The sequence below is a fragment of the Saccostrea cucullata genome, unplaced genomic scaffold (genome assembly GCF_032062105.1).
Source record: "Saccostrea cucullata isolate Sc308-1 unplaced genomic scaffold, CSIRO_AGI_Scuc_v1 ctg95, whole genome shotgun sequence".
NCBI classification, from domain to species: Eukaryota; Metazoa; Mollusca; class Bivalvia; order Ostreida; family Ostreidae; genus Saccostrea; species Saccostrea cuccullata.
Genome location: NW_026928013.1, coordinates 1365 through 21368, shown reverse-complemented (window position 1 = coordinate 21368; position 20004 = coordinate 1365). Strand labels below are relative to the sequence as shown.

General features: G+C 35.5%; 2 protein-coding genes across 5 annotated transcripts; both read left to right on the top strand.

Moving 5' to 3' along the window:
* Nucleotides 1–3195: 3195 nt before the first annotated feature.
* On the top strand, nt 3196–11210 carry LOC134276157 (uncharacterized). 2 transcript variants are annotated; one of them, XM_062758424.1, is made up of 8 exons: nt 3196–3286; nt 6505–6954; nt 7333–7617; nt 8164–8211; nt 8353–8452; nt 9221–9346; nt 9463–9600; nt 10810–11210. In XM_062758424.1, exons 1-8 carry the CDS (start codon nt 3238–3240, stop codon nt 10982–10984), a joined length of 1371 nt encoding a protein of 456 aa, XP_062614408.1. In that variant the 5' UTR covers nt 3196–3237; the 3' UTR covers nt 10985–11210. The 2 variants fall into 2 exon arrangements, with proteins under 2 accessions (XP_062614408.1, XP_062614409.1); XM_062758425.1 differs by lacking the exon at nt 8164–8211.
* A 288-nt stretch (nt 11211–11498) lies between these two features.
* Nucleotides 11499–19628, top strand: LOC134276161 (uncharacterized). Of its 3 annotated transcripts, none has more exons than XM_062758430.1 (12): nt 11499–11727; nt 12191–12305; nt 13671–13888; nt 15579–15640; nt 15745–15849; nt 16062–16188; nt 16357–16530; nt 16649–16796; nt 16966–17105; nt 18036–18079; nt 18165–18320; nt 18788–19628. In XM_062758430.1, exons 1-12 carry the CDS (start codon nt 11687–11689, stop codon nt 19135–19137), a joined length of 1680 nt encoding a protein of 559 aa, XP_062614414.1. In that variant the 5' UTR covers nt 11499–11686; the 3' UTR covers nt 19138–19628. The 3 variants fall into 3 exon arrangements, with proteins under 3 accessions (XP_062614414.1, XP_062614415.1, XP_062614413.1); XM_062758431.1 differs by having other exon boundaries at nt 11707–11791; XM_062758429.1 differs by lacking the exons at nt 11499–11727; nt 12191–12305 and adding an exon at nt 12941–13357.
* The last annotated feature ends 376 nt before the right edge of the window (nt 19629–20004 follow it).

Genomic DNA, 20004 nt, shown 5'->3' with positions numbered 1-20004 from the left:
AATAATGTTTCGATAACTTTTAAGAGCTATAAAAGTTTAAAAATATAGATCTTTCAACAGACCTGTTCAACAAAAGATATTTTTGGGGATGGTTAAACTAGAATTTAATTCATGCGAAAGAAAGGTTCTTGAATATAAAAATGGTCATATTTTTTAAAATATAAAACTAAATAGAATTTAGATTTAAATAAAAAGTTCGAAGCTTTTTAGACTGGAACAAAATTATTTTTACATAAAAAAGCTACAGAAACTAAATAAATGTACATGCATTTGTAGCACAAAGTATTTGTCAATAAAACATATATTTTGTAAATATCAAAAATAAAGTTTTCATCATGCTATAAAGTTGTCTTTAACTTTCTTCGACTTTGATTCCTATTCGTGGAAGAGGGGAAACGGGGGCAAATTTTCAATGATAGAACTATAACTAATATGAATCATGTTGAAACAATAATTATGATGATGCAAAATAATCAATTTCTGAGCCAAGCTTTGATAAAGTATAAAAGAAGATTTGATTCATATTTGTTTCAGAACCTTCGCCACAATGCGTTGCCCTTCCTATACACTATGGAGTTTTCCGGGGACCTGCCTACCGTTAGTCGACGGTCATGATTTGACAAATCGGAATTTATTCCCTCCGATACAATTTGATAGGACTTTGATAAAACTTTTTTTCTCTGGCAAGCGTATGCTGAAGACGGCGTCAGGGGTAATTGATTGCATGATGAATGACCTGAACCCCGGACAAATTTCTACCGTAGATACCAATATTGGTTCCGACAGTATCATTTCTTCATTTGGGTCTTGTGAAATTGACATTAATTTGTTTCTAATCAGTATATGAGGGTCTGTTATTTCTAAAGCTCGTCCCGTTGACAAGATAAGGAGGGTGGCAAGTATAGATGGACGACGACGTCATCATCTTCAATATATACATGTCAAGCGCATGTTTCATTAGGATTACATTGAAATTTGGTGTTTATTTCCCGTTATTTAAGTAGCTATATTTAGCCTATAAGTTTTAGTTTTGCAGGAAAAATGTCTTTGAATATAATTATTGCTAGATAGAACCTTCTATCGTATTAAAATGATACTGTACTAAGGACCCGGTGTAGCGAGAGCTTGTCCCGAGACACAGTTAGATTAACTTGTTATCTTAACAAAAAATAATTTGAATGGAAACAAGAACGGAGAAAACATAATATATATATATATATATATAAGTTGAGCAAAAAAAAAAAGAATAAATAAAATCATTGATTTTCAAGATCTTGAACACACATGTACAGCCAGGAATTTTCCAAAACATTTTCGGAATGTTTCCCCTGTTAGCAATAACTTCACAGCATCAAGGTAATCCTGATGTCCCAGTAGCGTCTTGACAGCTATCCGTTTATTTATTTGAAATTCAAGAAATAAAAACTTTTAAGCATGAAACCCCAACCCTCTGGCTGATCATTTAACTGTCATAGACTGCTCATTTTATTGATATCGAGGGGGCCCCGAAGTCCCCTACATCCGCCCGCACTCTTCTGCTGCGCACGGAAGTGGCGGTGTCTCAGCTGCCGCGTCCAGCGCGCTAATGATATAAAGGATAAGTTGTCGTCTGCTGACAACCTCTTCCAATCATTATGATCGTCATTGAGAAATTAAAAAGAAAACTGACGTTAGAAATGTTTCATGGTGCCGACATTACAAATTGGTCACACACACTAGGAATGGTTCCAGGCGACAATCGAATTTCTTTTAGACTTGAGGTTCTGGTGATAAAGTCGTTCACCTTAACACAAATTAATGTGTTTACTTCAGATTAAAAGATTATAAAACTGTACCTGTTTTCGAATTAAATGATTAAATGATAAAACTATTCTCCTTGTTCGACCATGAAATATTTTGTGAAAATAACAGAAATAAAATATGTTAAGATTTCTTAAAAGATTAATTTAATGGATGTAATGTTCTTCTACATCTTAATCAAAGGCATCGTCGCAAACTAAGTCCAAAAAGTACGATCCTCTCCCATTCTGGAAAAAGCTGTATGCGGAATCCGAACAGTGGTTTGAGAAGATGAATCAAGGGATAACTTTTTGGAACAACTTTAAACTTCATGACATGGGCAATGCATTCGGTAGCAATTATATATTCTGCTGAGAAAAGTATTTTTTCCCTTAATTAATCGGTTAAAGCAGACAATTTATAGCATCCGTATTAAAGTTCAAATGGAATTTATCACTAAAATAAAGTCAATGAGTTTATTCTTGACAAAAAATAAAATGTGTACAATTATTTCGCGGAAATATATATTACGGTTTATACAGTGCGCTGCATATTGTTTGGATTGCGATGCGATTTATGCTTTCCTTTTTATATTCATATCATTGGGGGAAATGGCGTTTGTTGGTAATGATAGATTGTACTAAATAGTAGTATTATGTGCAACTTTTTAATTTCTTTCGACGTCTCTCAGTATTTCAAACACGCGCCAAAAATACTTGATACGCGATCCAGTTCTTTAAACAAGAATTATAAATATAAGGAAAAACAAACTGTTCTAATTTCTTAAGCATCCCTGCAAAACGTTAATAGAATGATCAGAAGTCTCCGAAAGAAAAGAAAGCCACGCTCCGGCAAAACTTCACTAAAGAAGTTAATGACAATGGTCGGCTTGCTATTCCCCTGATTACACCTTGCTCGTCTGGCGAACACAATCTGACGTTTCCGATACTATATTTGCGTGAAGAAATACCTCAGGGCCCCTTCCTGAAAGTATTCTTCAGAGTAAATCCTCCGATCTCACGGAACCTTTTTCGCCATTCACGCTGCACATGTCGGTTTTCCAAGCAGCGACTGCCACAGGCGACAGGTGTGACAATTCAGGCACACAGCAAAAAAACCGGGAAAACGGTTATTTTGATCCAGAGTCATGAAACTAGGAGGAATATGACACGAAATGACTTGTATTGAGGTTATAAAACTTATACTTACCTAAAAATCACATACTAAAAGCTTATTCACTTTCGCTGTATACATTTATTTGATTCTTTTCTTTTTATTTAAGCTTTCTATTGTGTCGTAAATTAAACAAATTTTACTTGTTTTGAAAATAGTGTTAGACCTAAAGCAAAGCAATAATCTCGAGTCGAAAAAAATAACGTCGGGATCGGAATATAACAAAATTAAAATGACGTAGAATGTGACGTCATAGATAAGTGCTAACCGGTATGTTAAGAAATTATGCTAAAGATAATTCGACTTTTGCTCTTCAGTCTGATTCTTGATGCCTGTAAGTTTTTCTTTTCATTTTAGATTATCTACAACTTGTTTTTTTTTATGCATGACGTCGTAGACAAGATGAAGCATTGCATACATAGCTCCAGTATGGATAAAGCGATGAAGACAGAAGTTGTAGATACCGTTTTTTATAAGCCTATTGTCGATATTTGCGTACATTCGAAACGTTTATTTTCTTATAAAATGTATGTTTACAATTTTACACTCATTAAGATCACATTATAACTACAAAAGAAAACACCACACAATATTCTTTGTAAGTTCCATCTTGCTGTCATATGATTTCGGACATTGACAATGCTGGGGTGTATGTTAGAGATTATATATCTGGTAAGCTTTCATTGCTTTGTTTATAATGAGATTTTCTTGCATATTAACATACAGTGATTTTATTATGATTTATGTCAGACTTCTCATACAAAACTATACTCACATGCACTTAGGAGTTACCGCTCTTTTACCTTACCTACTTGGAATACCTCCCATCCTTCTCTATCCAGGGTTGTCAGCTTGTCTGCCACTACGCTTTCACTGTAGCGGGAACGACAACTCTGGATAGAGAATGGGACCCCCAGGCACTTGTTTAGTAAAGTAAATAGGGATGTCCTGTATGTAAGAAAAAGTGCCCCCCTCCCAACACACACGTACACAGAAATTCTACATAGGCCTACATCACAGATTTTTAAAATGCCATGACTTTATTATTTATTTATTTAAAATATTTATTTAAAAAAAAAAGGCCTAGTGCATAAATTGAATAAATGAGTATCTCTGCTGCCACATAACATTTTCAAAAAAAAACCAATTTAATAATTTTAGCATATAGCATGTATACGTGAAGAGGGTTACAAAAATTATGATTTATATTTTGCCCCTTCTTTATATTTGGTAACAAAACCACTAAAATTAAGAAATGCAATCTAACTTAATATTTCATTTTATTAGACTACATATACTTTTATACATGTATATTAATTAACTGTTAATGCATGATTGTAATCAGCAAAAATTTAGTCCTCTACCAAAATTGTGAAATTCATGGCCCTGGGGTCAGGTGTGTTCTAGTGCTAGGGCGGGGCTAAATAAGTATATAGTGAAAATGCATTATTTCTTTGAAAATCTTTTTCTACTCCTGGGTATTAAATAAACCAAATAAGTACATAGTTATGATGAGCAAGAGTGCCTCTACCAAAATTGTGAATTTTATGGCCCTAGGGTCAGGGGTTCTTGTGTTAGGGCGGGGCTCTATTGATTATATATAGTGAAAACACATGATTTCTTTGAAAATCTTCTTCTCTGCCCCTGGGTATTAAATATACTAACTAAGTGCATAGTTATGATGAGCAAGAGAGCCTAGCTACCATAATTGTGAATTTTATGGCCCCAGGGTCAAGGGTTCTTGTGTAAGGGAGGGGGGGGGGGGGGTCTGTTGATTATATAGTGAAAATACATGAATTCTTTGAAAATCTTCTACTCTGCTCCTAGGTATAAAATAAACTAACTAATTGCATAGTTATGATGAGCAAGAGTGCCTCAACCAAAATTGTGAATTTTATGGCCCCAGGGTCAAGGGTTCTTGTGTTAGGGAGGGGGGGCTCTATTGATTATATAGTGAAAATAACGAATTCTTTGAAAATCTTCTTCTCTGCTCCTAGGTATTAAATAAACTAACTAAGTGCAAGTTATGATGAGCAAGAGTGCCTCTACCAAAATTGTTTAATTTTATGGCCCCAGGGTCTGGGGTTCTGGTGTTAGGGTGGGGCTCTATAGATTATATAGTAAAAATACATGAATTCTTTGAAAATCTACTACTCTTATCCAAGGTATTAAATAAACTGACTAAGTGCATAATTATGATGAGCAAGAGTGTTTTTACCAAAATTGTGAATTCTATGGTCCCAGGGTCAAGGGTTCTGGTGTTGGGGGGGGCTCTATTGGTTATATTTTGAAAATACATGAATTCTTTGAAAATCTTCTACTCTGCTCCTAGAAATTAAATAAACTAAGTACATAGTTATGATGAGCACGAATGCCTCTTTTAAAACTATGAATTTTATGGCCCCAGGGTCAGGGGTTCTGGTGTTTGTGGGGGGGGGGGGCGCTATTGATTATATAGTGAAAATACATTAAATATTTGAAAATTTTCTTCTCTGTCTCTGGGTATAAAGCAGATGAACTACCTTTATAGTTATTATCAGCAAGGGCCCTAATCTTGCAGACTTGTGAATTTCAAGGCCCCAGGGTCAGGGGTGGGGTGGGGGCTCTACTTATATACTGAAAATGAATTTATTGTTTGAAATCTGCTCTTTTGTATTTATAAACCATTTATTTATTGATATTAAGGGTGCCTTTTTAAAATTTGTGCAATGTGTGGACCTTAAGGGTCAGGGGTTTAGGTCACAGTGTTAGAGGCACTACTGATTAGTTGGAATGCATTTTTGTTCCCCTACCCTGCGTATTCAGTAACCAAGCTAAGCAACTGCTAAGTGTATTGTTATGATGATCAATGGTGCCTCTTTCAAAATTGTGAATGTCATATACCATCTGGCTTAAAACATTAATCAAATTCAATAACTGGAAAGTTGTTGCATAATGCTCAGGTGACCTATAAGGCCCGTGGGCCTCTTGTTATTTAAATTATTCATTTAAAAAGGCCTAGTGCATAAATTGAATAAATGAGTATCTCTGCTGCCACGTAGCAAATCAAAAACAATTTAATGTTGAGAAGAACTGTATACGTAGAGGATTACAAACTTAATTTATATTTTGATACTTCTTTACATTTGGTAACAGCTATTCGTTTTCATAGATTAAGAAATGGACCAGCTCTAATCTAATATTTCATTTTATTAGACTACATATACTTTGATGTATGTATATTAATTAATGCTTATTACTGAATATTCAGAGGTCTTAACAGTACGTACACTATATTTCTAAAAGTTAGAAGACGCTAAATAAATCAAACATTCCCCTGAAAACATGTGTTTAATGTATCGCGATGAAGACCTTTTAAAGGTCTCGTTTTAATCCTTTCTTAGATGAAAATTGAAAAAATGAACTATACATTAACTTATCAAAAAATGAATTTTATTGTTTATTTTTTTTTCAGACATTGATTAAATTGGGGAAGTGAATATATACTGATGTTTCCTGCACATTTTAGGAGGCTATTTTTTTTTTACTTTGATTCTGAAAATGTTCTTTCAGACTGTGAAAGGATTCTCGCTGACCCCTACGAGCCTGCTGAAACTTGGTTCACAACCCGACCACCCAGCACAATCCAAAACAAAGGATCCGTAACTCCCAGTGCACCCACACCCTTCAACAAGGAGAGGGAATACGCTAAAATCTTAAACCTGATCCGAGATGTCAAAAAGTCGCTGGTAAAAAATAACGAGGAAGAAAACAGAAAGAATAGACAAGAAGAAAAAGAAAGAGTAAACAATGAAGAAAAATCAAAGTTGAAAAGTGTTCCCTTATTTCCATCCGACAAGAAACAAAATGTCGTCGTCAAGATACCTAATCATCGGAAAGAAACAACGGAGAGTCAGCAGACATCGCGACAAGCTGAACATCAGAGGCTGGTAAAACACCTACGGCATTTACTTACCAGCGAGCGAGAGAAAATACGACTCGGAAAGCATGATCCTAGAAAAGGTTGGGCATAAATCGACTTAAAAAAATTGTTTGCATGCCATCTCTTCACTAAGTAAAAATGGTCAAACTTGAGACTAAAATCTTTTTCACCTCCAAGAAACTACTATTTTTTTCATATTATTTCAGGAAAATAGATTTTTGAAAATTTATCATTGATCTTGAAATTTCTTGGGAAAAAATTCTAACCTATCTTTCAACTCATTCTTTCAATTTGAGTCGAGAGAGGACAAACAAATATTTTTATGTATTAAAAATGACATGAGTTATTGAAAAGGTTTTTTTTTTTAAATACATATCTTACAATTGAAAAAGGAAAAATTATTTTCTGTCATGTTCCTTTTTAATTTTTTATGCATTCGATTAATCGCTCTATTTTAGGTCCATTTCATTATGGCGAGGTATCAAAGCCAATTATAATAAAGACTGAACCAACGGCGGCAGCAACCCAGGATGACGAAGTCGCGAATGACAAAAAGAAAATAGAAAAGCAGATCCTTAAAAGTAAAACCCCTTCATCACGTGAGGACAACTTAGCTGACCTTTCTGCACTCGTACACAAACTTGGCGTCCTGGCTAACGTATCGACCTTCTGGAAAGACAAGCCAAAGCATTCTGAGATGCAACAGAAGACAGAAAAGGAAAGACCACGCGATATTACGGAAGGTTTATATTTTCTTATATTCACTTCATATTTTGCACTTGTATGTACTAATGAGTGATCTGCATGAATGCTTTACGAAAAGTTGCATACACTCAGGTTGTGATATCTAGAATGTATGAAATGCTAAAATAATCATATACTAAGTATTACCTACATTTAATTTCTTTTACTATTTAAATTAATGCAGTATTTACTTATGGAGCTTTTTTTGACATTTTCTCATCAAACAATTACTAGTATGACATGTTGCGTTCACTTTCTGGACAAACACATGTTAACCCCCGCCCCCCCCCCCCCCTTTTCCCAATGAAATTGCTTCCAAGTTCCTACGGCCTGTCATGTAAATCTAAATGCAAAAAAGTTTAGTTTATGAAAGAAAACCAAAAACTTCATGTAGAAAAGGACTATGTATATCATTTATGTATAAAAATATTATTTGAATAGCACTTATTATGGATGTTTTGAGCAAAACTACTTATTAATATTTTAAATATGAATATAATTCTTTGTTCAAGGTTACGTTATTAATAGTATTATGTGTAATTTAGATGTAATTCAAAACATTCTTGAAGACAGATTTCATGTTACATTTACATGTAAGTAAAATCATGAAATTTGGCAGACAAATAAATAAATATTTTATTAATACAGTCAAAATAAAATGAATTCGTATGATTTTCGGAACACATTTTAAGTATTTTTGTAATTCATACAAGTTTTATCAAACTTTGTTTCAGACCAGGCGTTTTGGGTGGGACTTGTGGTGGGATGTGGGGTCGCTGTTTTCGTTTTTGCCGTGTGTTACTTCATCGCAGTGTTGTATCGTACCTTCAGACGGTTAGTATTCATTTATAACAATACATTTATTTTTTTTCATACATGCAAATCCCTTGATATCACAGACATAGATGTACGTGCATTGATATCACAGACATAGATGTACGTGCATTGATATCACAGACATAGATGTACGTGCATTGATATCACAGACATAGATGTACGTGCATTGATATCACAGACATAGACGTACGTGCATTGATATCACAGACATAGACGTACGTGCATTGATATCACAGACATAGATGTACGTGCATTGATATCACAGACATAGATGTACGTGCATTGATATCACAGACATAGAAGTACGTGCATTGATATCACAGACATAGACGTACGTGCATTGATATCACAGACATAGATGTACGTGCATTGATATCACAGACATAGATGTACGTGCATTGATATCACAGACATAGATGTACGTGCATTGATATCACAGACATAGATGTACGTACATTGATATCACAGACATACTAGTAGATGTACTGCATTTAGCTTCTTTTTTCTTTCTTTCTTCTTTTTTTGTCTCTGAACAATCGTGGTGTTTGTGCATTATACAATTTTACAAGAAATAACTTTTCGACACAAAATACTTTTACACGTACATACAAAGTCTATTGCTCTATCTGAGAGGCGGATATATTCAGTGATAGGACACTGGATCAGTACATTTTTTTATATGGCATAAGGCTTTCATAATCTAAAAACATACATGTATAGGATGTATGTAACTATTTATTTATGCAGAACTATTTTCTTTTCCAGAAAAAATGATGGCAGTCATAGACCCCTCGACTTGAATTTTAACTGTCCACCAGAGAGTTACAAAGAACGTTATTCTACATTTTCTCGAATGCACGACCCCAAAACCGGCAAAAAGTATATAGTGTTGTAAGTTGTTCAGTCATTACCAATATACGTGACGTATAAACATGTTATTTCTATAACAAAAGATTTGACAGTGCAATCAATTTTTTTGTACTTTTATTTTGTTTTTGCGCGTAAAGATCGGACGAAACAAAGAATTACTCCATAAGTAGCTCGGACTCAAGTGAGGAGGAAATCTACAACGCCTCTAGTCATAGCCCCGTCAGTAAACCTGTCCATAGCCCAATCAGTAAGCCAGCCCTAAACGTCAGTAACAGGTAAGTCACCGTCACGTCAGTAAACCTGTCCATAGCCCAATCAGTAAGCCAGCCCTAAACGTCAGTAACAGGTAAGTCACCGTCAAGTCAGTAAACCTGTCCATAGCCCCACCCGTAAGCCAGCCCTAAACGTCAGTAACAGGTAAGTCACCGTCAAGTCAGTAAACCTGTCCATAGCCCCACCCGTAAGCCAGCCCTAAACGTCAGTAACAGGTAAGTCACCGTCAAGTCAGTAAACCTGTCCATAGCCCCACCCGTAAGCCAGCCCTAAACGTCAGTAACAGGTAAGTCACCGTCAAGTCAGTAAACTTGTCCATAGCCCCGTCAGTAAACCTATCCTAAGTCCAATCAGTAAGCCAGTCCTAAATGTTAGTAACAGGTAACACACTGTCACGTCAGTAAACCTGTCCATAGCCCCGTCAGTAAACCTATCCTAAGTCCAATCAGTAAGCCAGTCCTAAATGTTAGTAACAGGTAAGACACTGTCACGTCAGTAAACCTGTCAATAGCCCCGTCAGTAAACCTATCCTAAGCCCAATCAGTAAGCCAGCCCTAAACTTCAGTAACAGGTAACACACTGTCACGTCAGTAAACCTATCCTAAGCCCCATCAGTAAGCCAGCCCTAAACGTTAGTAACAGGTGAGTCACTGTCACATCAGTAAACCTGTACATAGCCCCGTCAGTAAACCTATCCTAAGCCCAATCAGTAAGTCAGCCCTAAACTTCAGTAACAGGTAACACACTGTCACGTCAGTAAACCTAGTATCATAAGCCCCATCAGTAAGCCAGCCCTAAACGTTAATAACAGGTGAGTCACTTTCACATCAGGAAACCTGTCCATAACCCCGTCAGTAAGCCGATACTCTAAACGTGTTTTTCAAAAGTGGGTCAAATTCTAAGCCTAGGTCAAGACTTCCACAAGAAGTCAAATATGAAGGTACTAGTATCCAAAACAAGTCTTATCACAGGAAATACACAATAACTCCAACCAATTAAAAATCATGGACAATGTTTAAAGTTTTTTAGCAAAGACAGACAGACGGATGGACAGGACAAAAACTATGATTTATCCATCTATCTTCGATTATGGAGGCATAAAAGGAGTAGACTACAACATTTGTAAACGTCTATAAATTGAATTTCTCCTAAGCTATTTCGATTCAAACTGTTCGTCAGTGATGTTTCAAATTTTATAAACTTACTTTCAGAAGCAGTATGAACAGGACCTCCACTCCAATCAAGACCCCCCTCCGGCTGACCAGAAGTGCCCCGGGGTCCCCGTCCGTGCGGAGGAATCTCAGTCACTCGTGGACCTCACCCCCGGTATCCCCGCTAGCCAGCGTTACACCCGTGTTTGCTTCCCCGGTCAAACTTCCAGGGTAGTCTGGATAACAAAAAACTACTCACAAAATTCTGATAGAAATATTTCCTTCTACTTACGCAAACATTAAGTTTTTGAATTGGTGACTCGTATGTCGAATAAAAAACATTTTATTCCAAGTATCGATAGATGTTTGTTAAACTTCTCTTTTCTTTTTCAGTATTAGCTTAATGTGGAGTACTTTTCAAATAAGACAATGCTAAATTTATGTATTTTTCCTTGATTTTTTAAGAGAGTTTACAGATTAAAATTTAAAAATATTTAATTATTTATCTATACACGTATCTTACGATATCGAATTTTATGCAAATTAAACTGTAATTTGAGAATAAAGTGTTAAATCGAATTAGTGTCTTGTAAGTTTGATACCAAGGTTGTGAAAATTGTTTAGTGACATGTTCTCATTTGAAAAACGAAGTTCAATAATTAAAGACAAAATACTTACCTATAGGGCGTACACGAGTTTCGTGCAAATGAAAAGTTCTCCGTCTATAAATAGAACAGGGGTGTTCCAAGGAATTCCCATACTCTGAATCGCGATCGGCATGCCTGGACATGTTTTCACGTGAACCAAGATCACAGAGAGTTTAGACAAATTTCAGTCAATGAAACATTTTTGAAAGAAAACTTCTTATTTATGATGTTGTAAATGAATAGCGCCCTTCGTTTTCTTTCTGAACGGCATTTTGACAGAAGTACGCACGATGGATTTCGCATTACCCGTGCAAAGGCGTAAGAAACCGAGGTTAGTGGAGTTTTATACATCTACCAGAAAGACTGTGACTTTACAAAGATGAATGAAGGAATAAGTAAGAACTTGTAATAATGAAGATACAACAAAACTGAAAGGATTTTCTTGATGTGTACTTACGAAGTATTTTTTTTCACTTATTTTAGCATCATCATATCTAGATAACTGCTCGCATTCTGAGGGTATTTGAAATTTTTGTAACAGAATCATTAATATACAGGTATCTTTAAAAAAGTAAGAGGGCAAAACAAATTATGTAAATTGTTGAAAATATCAAGAATTATTTTCATTTAAAAAAATGAAATTATATAATACGCTTATGACCTGAAGCAGTTATTCAAAGATGTAAGCATGATGGTGAAAAAAATTACAAATGAAGATCTCATGTACATGTATATTTATTCTTTCTTTTAATCAAACGTTTTGACATATTGTTTGATCCGCCTCTCTATTTCAGCTCAGACTTTAGGCCCGGGGAGGAGATTTTGAAAGTTGTACAGAGACTGCTGGTCAGCTACCCATTCATCATCAAGATGAAACGAAAACTTCTACCAAAGAAACCTAAATACAGGGTGAGTCCTATATTATATAGTCGTCCCCATACCTCCAACAAAAGAAGTTTTTCACGTTACATGTATAAGCAGTGGTAAACATTTCTGTGCCCAAAACTACTCACATCTTGCAGTAAATGTAGAAATTGTCTGACTGCCTGTGGCATCAACACTGAACTCTAGTAGTTCAAAGATTATGGTACGCTTTTAAAGTCCAATGAGTAGTTTGCATATGTCTGCATGTAACCATTCTAAGTAATTAACGACTAACAATAAAGATTTATAAATATATAGGATGAAATCATTGGATTGGCATTTCAGTTGTTCAAAGTCTTTATTTTCTGGAGGAAGCAGCGAAATAAGGAATATGATCGACCGCTGATTACTCATTCCACTTCCTCAAATGTTTGTAGGAACCTCATTAATGAATATATATATCTTTGTGAGATCTTTATATTCGAATGATAATGAAAAAGAGAAAATATTATGGTAACTTTCTTTTTAACTCGTATGATATGAGCTTTTCACTTTCAACAGGCCCTGTATAAATTCCAGTAGTATAAAGCTTATCGTATCACACGTGTGACACCGTTATAATGTTAAATGTCGGGTGTCACACAGCGGAATAACATTTCGAATACATTCAGGACACGAGTGTCAAGCGCTGCCCAATCACTGAACAATGAGGCTCCAACGGGAGTTGTTTTTGTATAAAATACAAATAGCTGACCTTGGTCGATATTGAATAGCCATGACGGTATTAGGACAAAGCTGAGAGTAAAAAAATGAAACCTGTGGGAAAAGGCAAGCGAAAAAACGAGCGTAAAGGACGGTCCAAAACCCCCAAAACAGAAAATAAACTGGATGTTTCGAGTTCTGAGAAGGAGAAAGACAAAGAAACAGATGAAATTGTGTCATCGTCGTCCCTTGACGATGTAAGCGGCGATAATAATGGTGACGAGATCGACCTGAACATTGGTCCTGAAGCCTTCCTCGGCTTCGATGACATCTCCATATATAATGATAACCCACCAGACGACGCAACTTTCCCTATCGAAGAACTCTCAGATTTGGTAGGTGCATGTATGAATGAAAAGCTATGTATTCATAATTTTAATTAGGGTGTCGAGGTGACCATCAAAAAGATTCAAGTCCACCTGGACTTTTGTCTAACAGTAAGTTGTATATCTCCCATTGATAATCTGTCCTTTCTTATTTGCTTTAAGACAAGCAGTGGTCCTAGTCTTGCTAAGCTTAATGGTACGATCAGCCCTCCATAAAAATACAGTGCAGGTGTTCGTCTCAAGGCGAGTTTCGTTGCTGTTGGCAAGTGGACGGAATCTGGGTCACTAGTTTTTCCAGTCAATACACTTTATTTCATTTCAGGCCCCTGGAATGGGCTTGATGTCACTAGTGGTTGGAGAGGGACCGCAGGCAGAAAACCTGAAGGGCATGATCTCTAACCAGACGGTGGCCCACGAGGTGAGGGTATGTCGTCTGGAGGAGGCGTTCGAGGCCTGTAACGTGCAGTGTTACCTCCTGATCTGGGTGCTCATTGACATGCCTGTGGCCCAGGGAGTCCTTAGTCTCACCACCTCCATCCGGTAGGAATATAGGGCTTATAATGCAATAGTATATGACTGATGGGAGTTTTCTTAAAAATCGTTTTCCTATGAACCATAAACGATGCAGAGTAATATTAAACATAAGTATATTATACTTTCATGTAAATTACTTGAATCTGATTCGTCGAGAAACATTTGTTAAAAAACACTATTACCCGCTGAATAATGAAGCCACGCCCTCCTGCTTAGCAACAGTCAACATTGCTTGACGACGGGTGATATTCCAAAAAATAGCGACTGCGCAGAATTTATGCGCGCACGGTTCTCTGTTATATGTATTTATATAAAACATTCAATATAATATAATAAATATTGCATGTAGTTGAGTGTAACATTGAAAATTTTCACCCCTCGAAAACCATGTCAACCCCGGCTGCGCCTCGGTTGACAGTGGTTTTCTTGGGGTGAAATTTCCACATTTAAAGTATACGTAATTCTTTTAATCTGTAAAGTCTTTGTTACACTGCTTATCATGTGATGTAAACTTGAAGCATGGACAACGGAACACTAAAATTGGATGCTTTTTAAAGATACACACAGTGGAATATCTTTTGTATCATTAACGTAATTGAGTTACAAAATTATTTCAAAAGGTATGTAGTATTGTTTTTTTCAAAGCCCGTGTGCGTGTAGGGAGGGGGAAGCTTGAACAAACAAAAAACAAGAAGGGGTTGTCCAAACTCGAAAGTCCTATTTCCTGTGGGAGGGGGTGGGGGATAGGTTCCAACTTCTTTCATAACAAAATGCAGAATACCAAGTCATCCTAAATATTGACTATATTGCCACAAAAAAACTATGTGAGGGGTTGGGTTGGGGTAGGGGATGGGCTTGAGCAACCAGCCTTTCAATAAACATTTTCAATAGTAAAAAAACCTCTTTGCAACACCCCCCCCTCCCCCCGATACAATGTGCCTGTTCTAAATGCTTTTTTCCGTACAGTAAAATGCGGTACTTTGGTTTTCGCCCATTTCCCTGACAGACACACGTTAGTGAATGTCACAAACTATTATTTACAATTATTTCGTATACTAGTATCTTGCTTGGAGTAATATGTGCTGTTCTGATTTGTTCTGCGCCTCGAAGAAAGCAGTTCATACAACTTCTTTACCGAAATTAAACGATTCCCGTGACCATACCCTAATCCGAGTTTTTGGATGTCCTGTCGTTTCACCAGAACTTTAGATTTCCTGATTATAGCAACAAAAAAAAGGGGGGGGGGACTTGTTGTGATGAAATAATACTTCCATTCAGAAATTTTGATATGCTGTGATGGGCTCAATGAATAGCTAGTTCGTTTCCTAGCTCTTTTCATTTTGAAATCCACAAAGCAGTTTTTTGCTTGGTACTTACTTTAGACCGTTGTCTGGTATGATGTGTATTCCTAAAGCTTTTTTCGACTCTCATTCATGTAATATTCAGGGGATTTAAATGAATAAAATGTAATAAAAAATAAAGAAGCTGCAGAACTGTAGCTCACAGAAAAAAAATATATATGGTCGTCTATCCAAATTTTTTTCGAACCAGCGAGCTACAGATCTGTGACATTAAGATGCATTTTTCGGTATGAAAATGTTTCTTGGAGAAAGTTTGTAGACTTGGTTAAAATGGTTTTGAAAAAATACAACATGTATATATAATTTTAAGTGAACAGTAATATGTTCTTTATTAGGTATGCAAGTAGTTGCAACAGAGGAACCGTCATCATCGGCGTATCTGATGGCTCAGCTGTTGGTAGGTCTCTCTCAGAAAACGTCAGCTTTGTGTCATCTAGTCTTTGCCTAATCTTTATTATAGCAATATTCTGTAGACGAAACTACTTTTTTTGATGATTTTAGCTGATTTGAGATTACATGGAATCGATGAAATAATTCTCCATCCTGTTACCAACAAAGACGTACGTGAGAAATACACGAACTGGACGTCAACACAAATCACTACAGGTGTGTCCTCTAAACAATTGACAGCAGATTTTACGTATGAAGTCAAATTAAAAATTATAAAACAATTTTACACAGAATGAAGAATCCATAAATAATAACATGGCGCACATATCACCCCCTTCCACTCCACCCTTTAAAAAAATTATAAACGGAAAGAAATCTTTTAAAAAAGTGAAAAAGAAAATCAAATAATTTTCAAAAACGATTTTTAGTGGACACGAAAGATACACAGGAGAGTGAACCTCCAGAATTTTCAGAACCGGCAACGCCATCAACCCCTGCGACTCCGACAACACCATCCACACCTGCCTCCGAAAGTGGGGACGGATCTAGTGTGGCGTAAGAAATACCAGTGATAAATAAAGATGCATTTGAAATATGCATGCACGATGCAGTTTTATTTCTAAAGTTATCAATTTCAAAGATGAAATTGACTATACGTGTATAGTTTATTTCAACAGTGCACAAAGCAGACGACTTTTGCACTTTTTGTTTTACATTTGGCAGGATATCTTTGGACAGTGGTATAGAATCCCCTGCATTTAACCAGACTTTAAACAAGTGCTCAGTGCAACTGCCGTCATTTTCTCAACTTAAAGCCATGGTACCCAAACTAAGACAAAACAAACCACCTAGGAATAGCAGTGCTATTGACCACACAACAAAGGAGAAAGTTAGAAGGTAAAATAAATAATATTGATAAGAAATGGTTCTATATTATTTCCACTGAAATTCTTAAGAATGAACATTGGAAATGTATCACTGAGGAATTATAATTCTATTCCAATTCTCTATGTAGAGAACGAATTAAAGACAGCTGTGACCAGTTGAGAGTTTTGTTACCTTACGTCAGGGGCCGCAAAACAGACATGGCTTCCATACTGGAAATGTGTGTAGAGTATCTGAAACTTGTTAATGAATCACTGCCCCAGGAATTTCAAAATCAGGTACTTCTACATTGCTTATTAAGTACTTTTTTAAAAGAAAAGATGCCAAAATGTTGCTTTCATTTCTACAGCTTATCACATGATTGTATGGTACAAATGGTACATGTAGATGAATTTGTATGATGATACAAGTACATAAGTAACGATACATTATTTGTTTTGTTGATAGATAGCTGAACTGATGACAAAAGGTCCTTTAATTGAGGGAATAGGTAGAAATGGGAAGAGATGTGAAAAAGGAGGAAAATCTACCAGAGTACCAATGTCCCCAGGGGAGTCCAACATAGTGACGTCATCTATAGACTCAGAGTAAGTCTGAAGACTAGATGATATACTGTGGTGTTTATTACATGTATATAATTTAGAACAAATATAAATACAAAATTGAAGATGATTATACTATGAGGTGCCGTTTTGGTATTTACTGGCAAAAAGTGATATCACCTATTCGAATTGGTGATATCACCTATTCATTTTCAATAGGTGACATCACCTATTCAAAAAGGTGATATCACTTATTCGAATAGGTGATATCACCTATTCGAATAAGTGATATCATTTATTTGTGCTGAATAGGTGATATCACCTTTTCAATTTGAATTAGTGAAATCACCAATTCGAATAGGTGATATCACCTATTTGAATTTCTTACAACAAATAAATAATGAATGCTCCCTATAATGTATAGATTACCACTGGAACCAAGAAAATTCGGACTACCCAGTTTTCATGCGTTTTTCCAATTTTTCTTAAAGTGTACATGATAGATAAGTGAAATAAATTAATTTGTGAGCAAAACAAACTACAATTTCTATTGGGGTTGATTAAAATTAAAAGCAAAACTGTAATCTATTGTCTCCTAGAATGATGAGTTGTAAAACGAAAGTGAAAGTAAATAAGATTTAGGGACCTATATTCTTGGGAGCTGTTGTTATTTCAAAAATAATTTGAATAGGTGATATCACCTATTCAAATAAGTGATATCGTCTATTCAAAATGATATGGTGATATCACCTATTCAAATTAGTGATATCACCTATTCGAATAAGTGATATCACATTTTCGAATAGGTGATATCACTTATTCATGTAGGTGATATCACCTATTCGAATAGGTGATATCACCTTTTCAAAATCTGAATAGGTGATATCACTTATTCGAATAGATGATATCACTTTTTGGCAGTAAATACCAAAATGGCACCCCATATGATAGATTTTTTTAATTTTAATTTTGTAGACAATTGAGCAATGAAGAGTCTAAACAGACAGGTTTCAAAAGAGGTAAGTTTTTCTTTTACAGTTTAACAAGGATCTATTTTACGCATTGCTCTTCTTTGAATAAGTTGAATTTGTATTTTCCCCTCAGATTTGGTGGATGGAAATGGAAGCCAGTTCCCAGTGAAAAGGATCCGAATCCAGTCAGGAACAGAGGAATACAGTCATGTCCAGAAACCTCAGACTGTGCTGCCCTCTATTGAAGCCCTGAAAGTCACAAAGAAAGAAAATAACTTCTCTGGGCTAGGTTAGTACTAAAAAGTCTGTGTTTCCTTTAACTATCAAGGCATTAAATGTCCCATAATGAAATTACATTTTTGAGCCACCATACTTTAATGAGAATAGAAAAAAGATATAGATATTAAAATTTCAGAATTTTAATATTTTTGTCCCCTGCATTTGTTCAAAGAGGGGATATTATAAATTTGAGTTTATATGTTTAGTTGTCATTCTTTCTGTATATAACGCTTAAGTGTCTGGATGATATCTAAAACCATTGACAGCAATAACAGAGTATAAGTGATTTAATTTTGAATTCATCTTTATTTTCATCTGAAACGATCTTTACAAGGTTATATTAGGAGATAAAATAAGTAATGCTAGAGTTACTTTATTATTCAAAAGAAATTTGATAACTTTATTTCATGCTATTTTTTGCAATTTTAGCAAATTTATTGCACAACAATTAAAGGTATAATATTTTTTTTAATCCAGACCATACCCCCTATTCTGGATACCCCTATCACCAGCTCTCTCCTCATCTACTGTATGGTGAGTACGATCCCCCCTGTCGTGTGTATGGTGCTTATGACGGATACATCGCCCCTCCTTACTACACCCCCACCACCCCCAACAAACAGCAGATGGAGCGAGAGAGTGTCTACATGGACAGCCAGATGCTGTTTCACTTCTACAGCAATGGAGCCATGGCCAGCGGCTTCAACATGAGTGGTCTAACGGATTATGTCAATCCTAATGCAGTGTTGCCTATTGCATACAGCAAAAGTAAACCAGATGATTTGCAGGAGCAATCTTCTCCAGTTTCTCATACCAAACCTGGATAATTTATACCAAATATAGATTCAGTAGACTAAGTATTGACCAAAGTTTTGACCAAATATAGGACCTGCCAAAAAAAATTCCAAAGGATGGGGAGAAAGGTATATTACCATTCCAAAAATTAATTATAATAAATTAAAAAATCAACAAGGGTTATATTTAAACTAGTGCCATCATTCAGATTTAGATGATGGGCTTTGTTGTTGTTGATATTTTATTGTTTTTCTTCTGTAGTCAAAAGAAAAGAAAGAATCTGGTTTGTGTTTAGACTATTATTTGCTTTGTTAAATTTGGTTGCTGCAGCAACTGATACTTTTTTTGTTTTGTTTCACACTGCAGACTAAAGACAGTCGTCAGATATGTTAATTTTATTTTTTTTGTATTTGCTCATCTGAGTAGAAAGCACAGGAGAGCTTTTCTTGTGAAAATTTTTTTTGAAATGTCCGCTAATTTGTTACGTTTTTGACTTCTTCTTTAAACCTTCTGCACAATATTACCTAATATTTACATCCACTAAATATTTTCTCCTTTATTTCTTAAGAAAACCCATTGCGTTAATCACTGCATGAACTACAATAGGCATGTCGCCTGTACAGATTTCTTGATCAGTGGCTGTTCCATCAATGAAACGTATAAAGACATTCGTATCATTAATACAATAATTATTAATCTTTTTAATCCTACTTTAAATTATTATTTAAACAGATATGAATATAAACAATAAAAGGTTTGTTATTAGTATAACTGTGAACATTGTTTCCAGAAAAAAAATTTTATTGTTTAAATTATCACCAAAAATATCTTAGAAATATAACTGTTCAAAAAAAAAATACATGTATTTGCAAATCCTTTTCTTCAGAATAAACTCAATA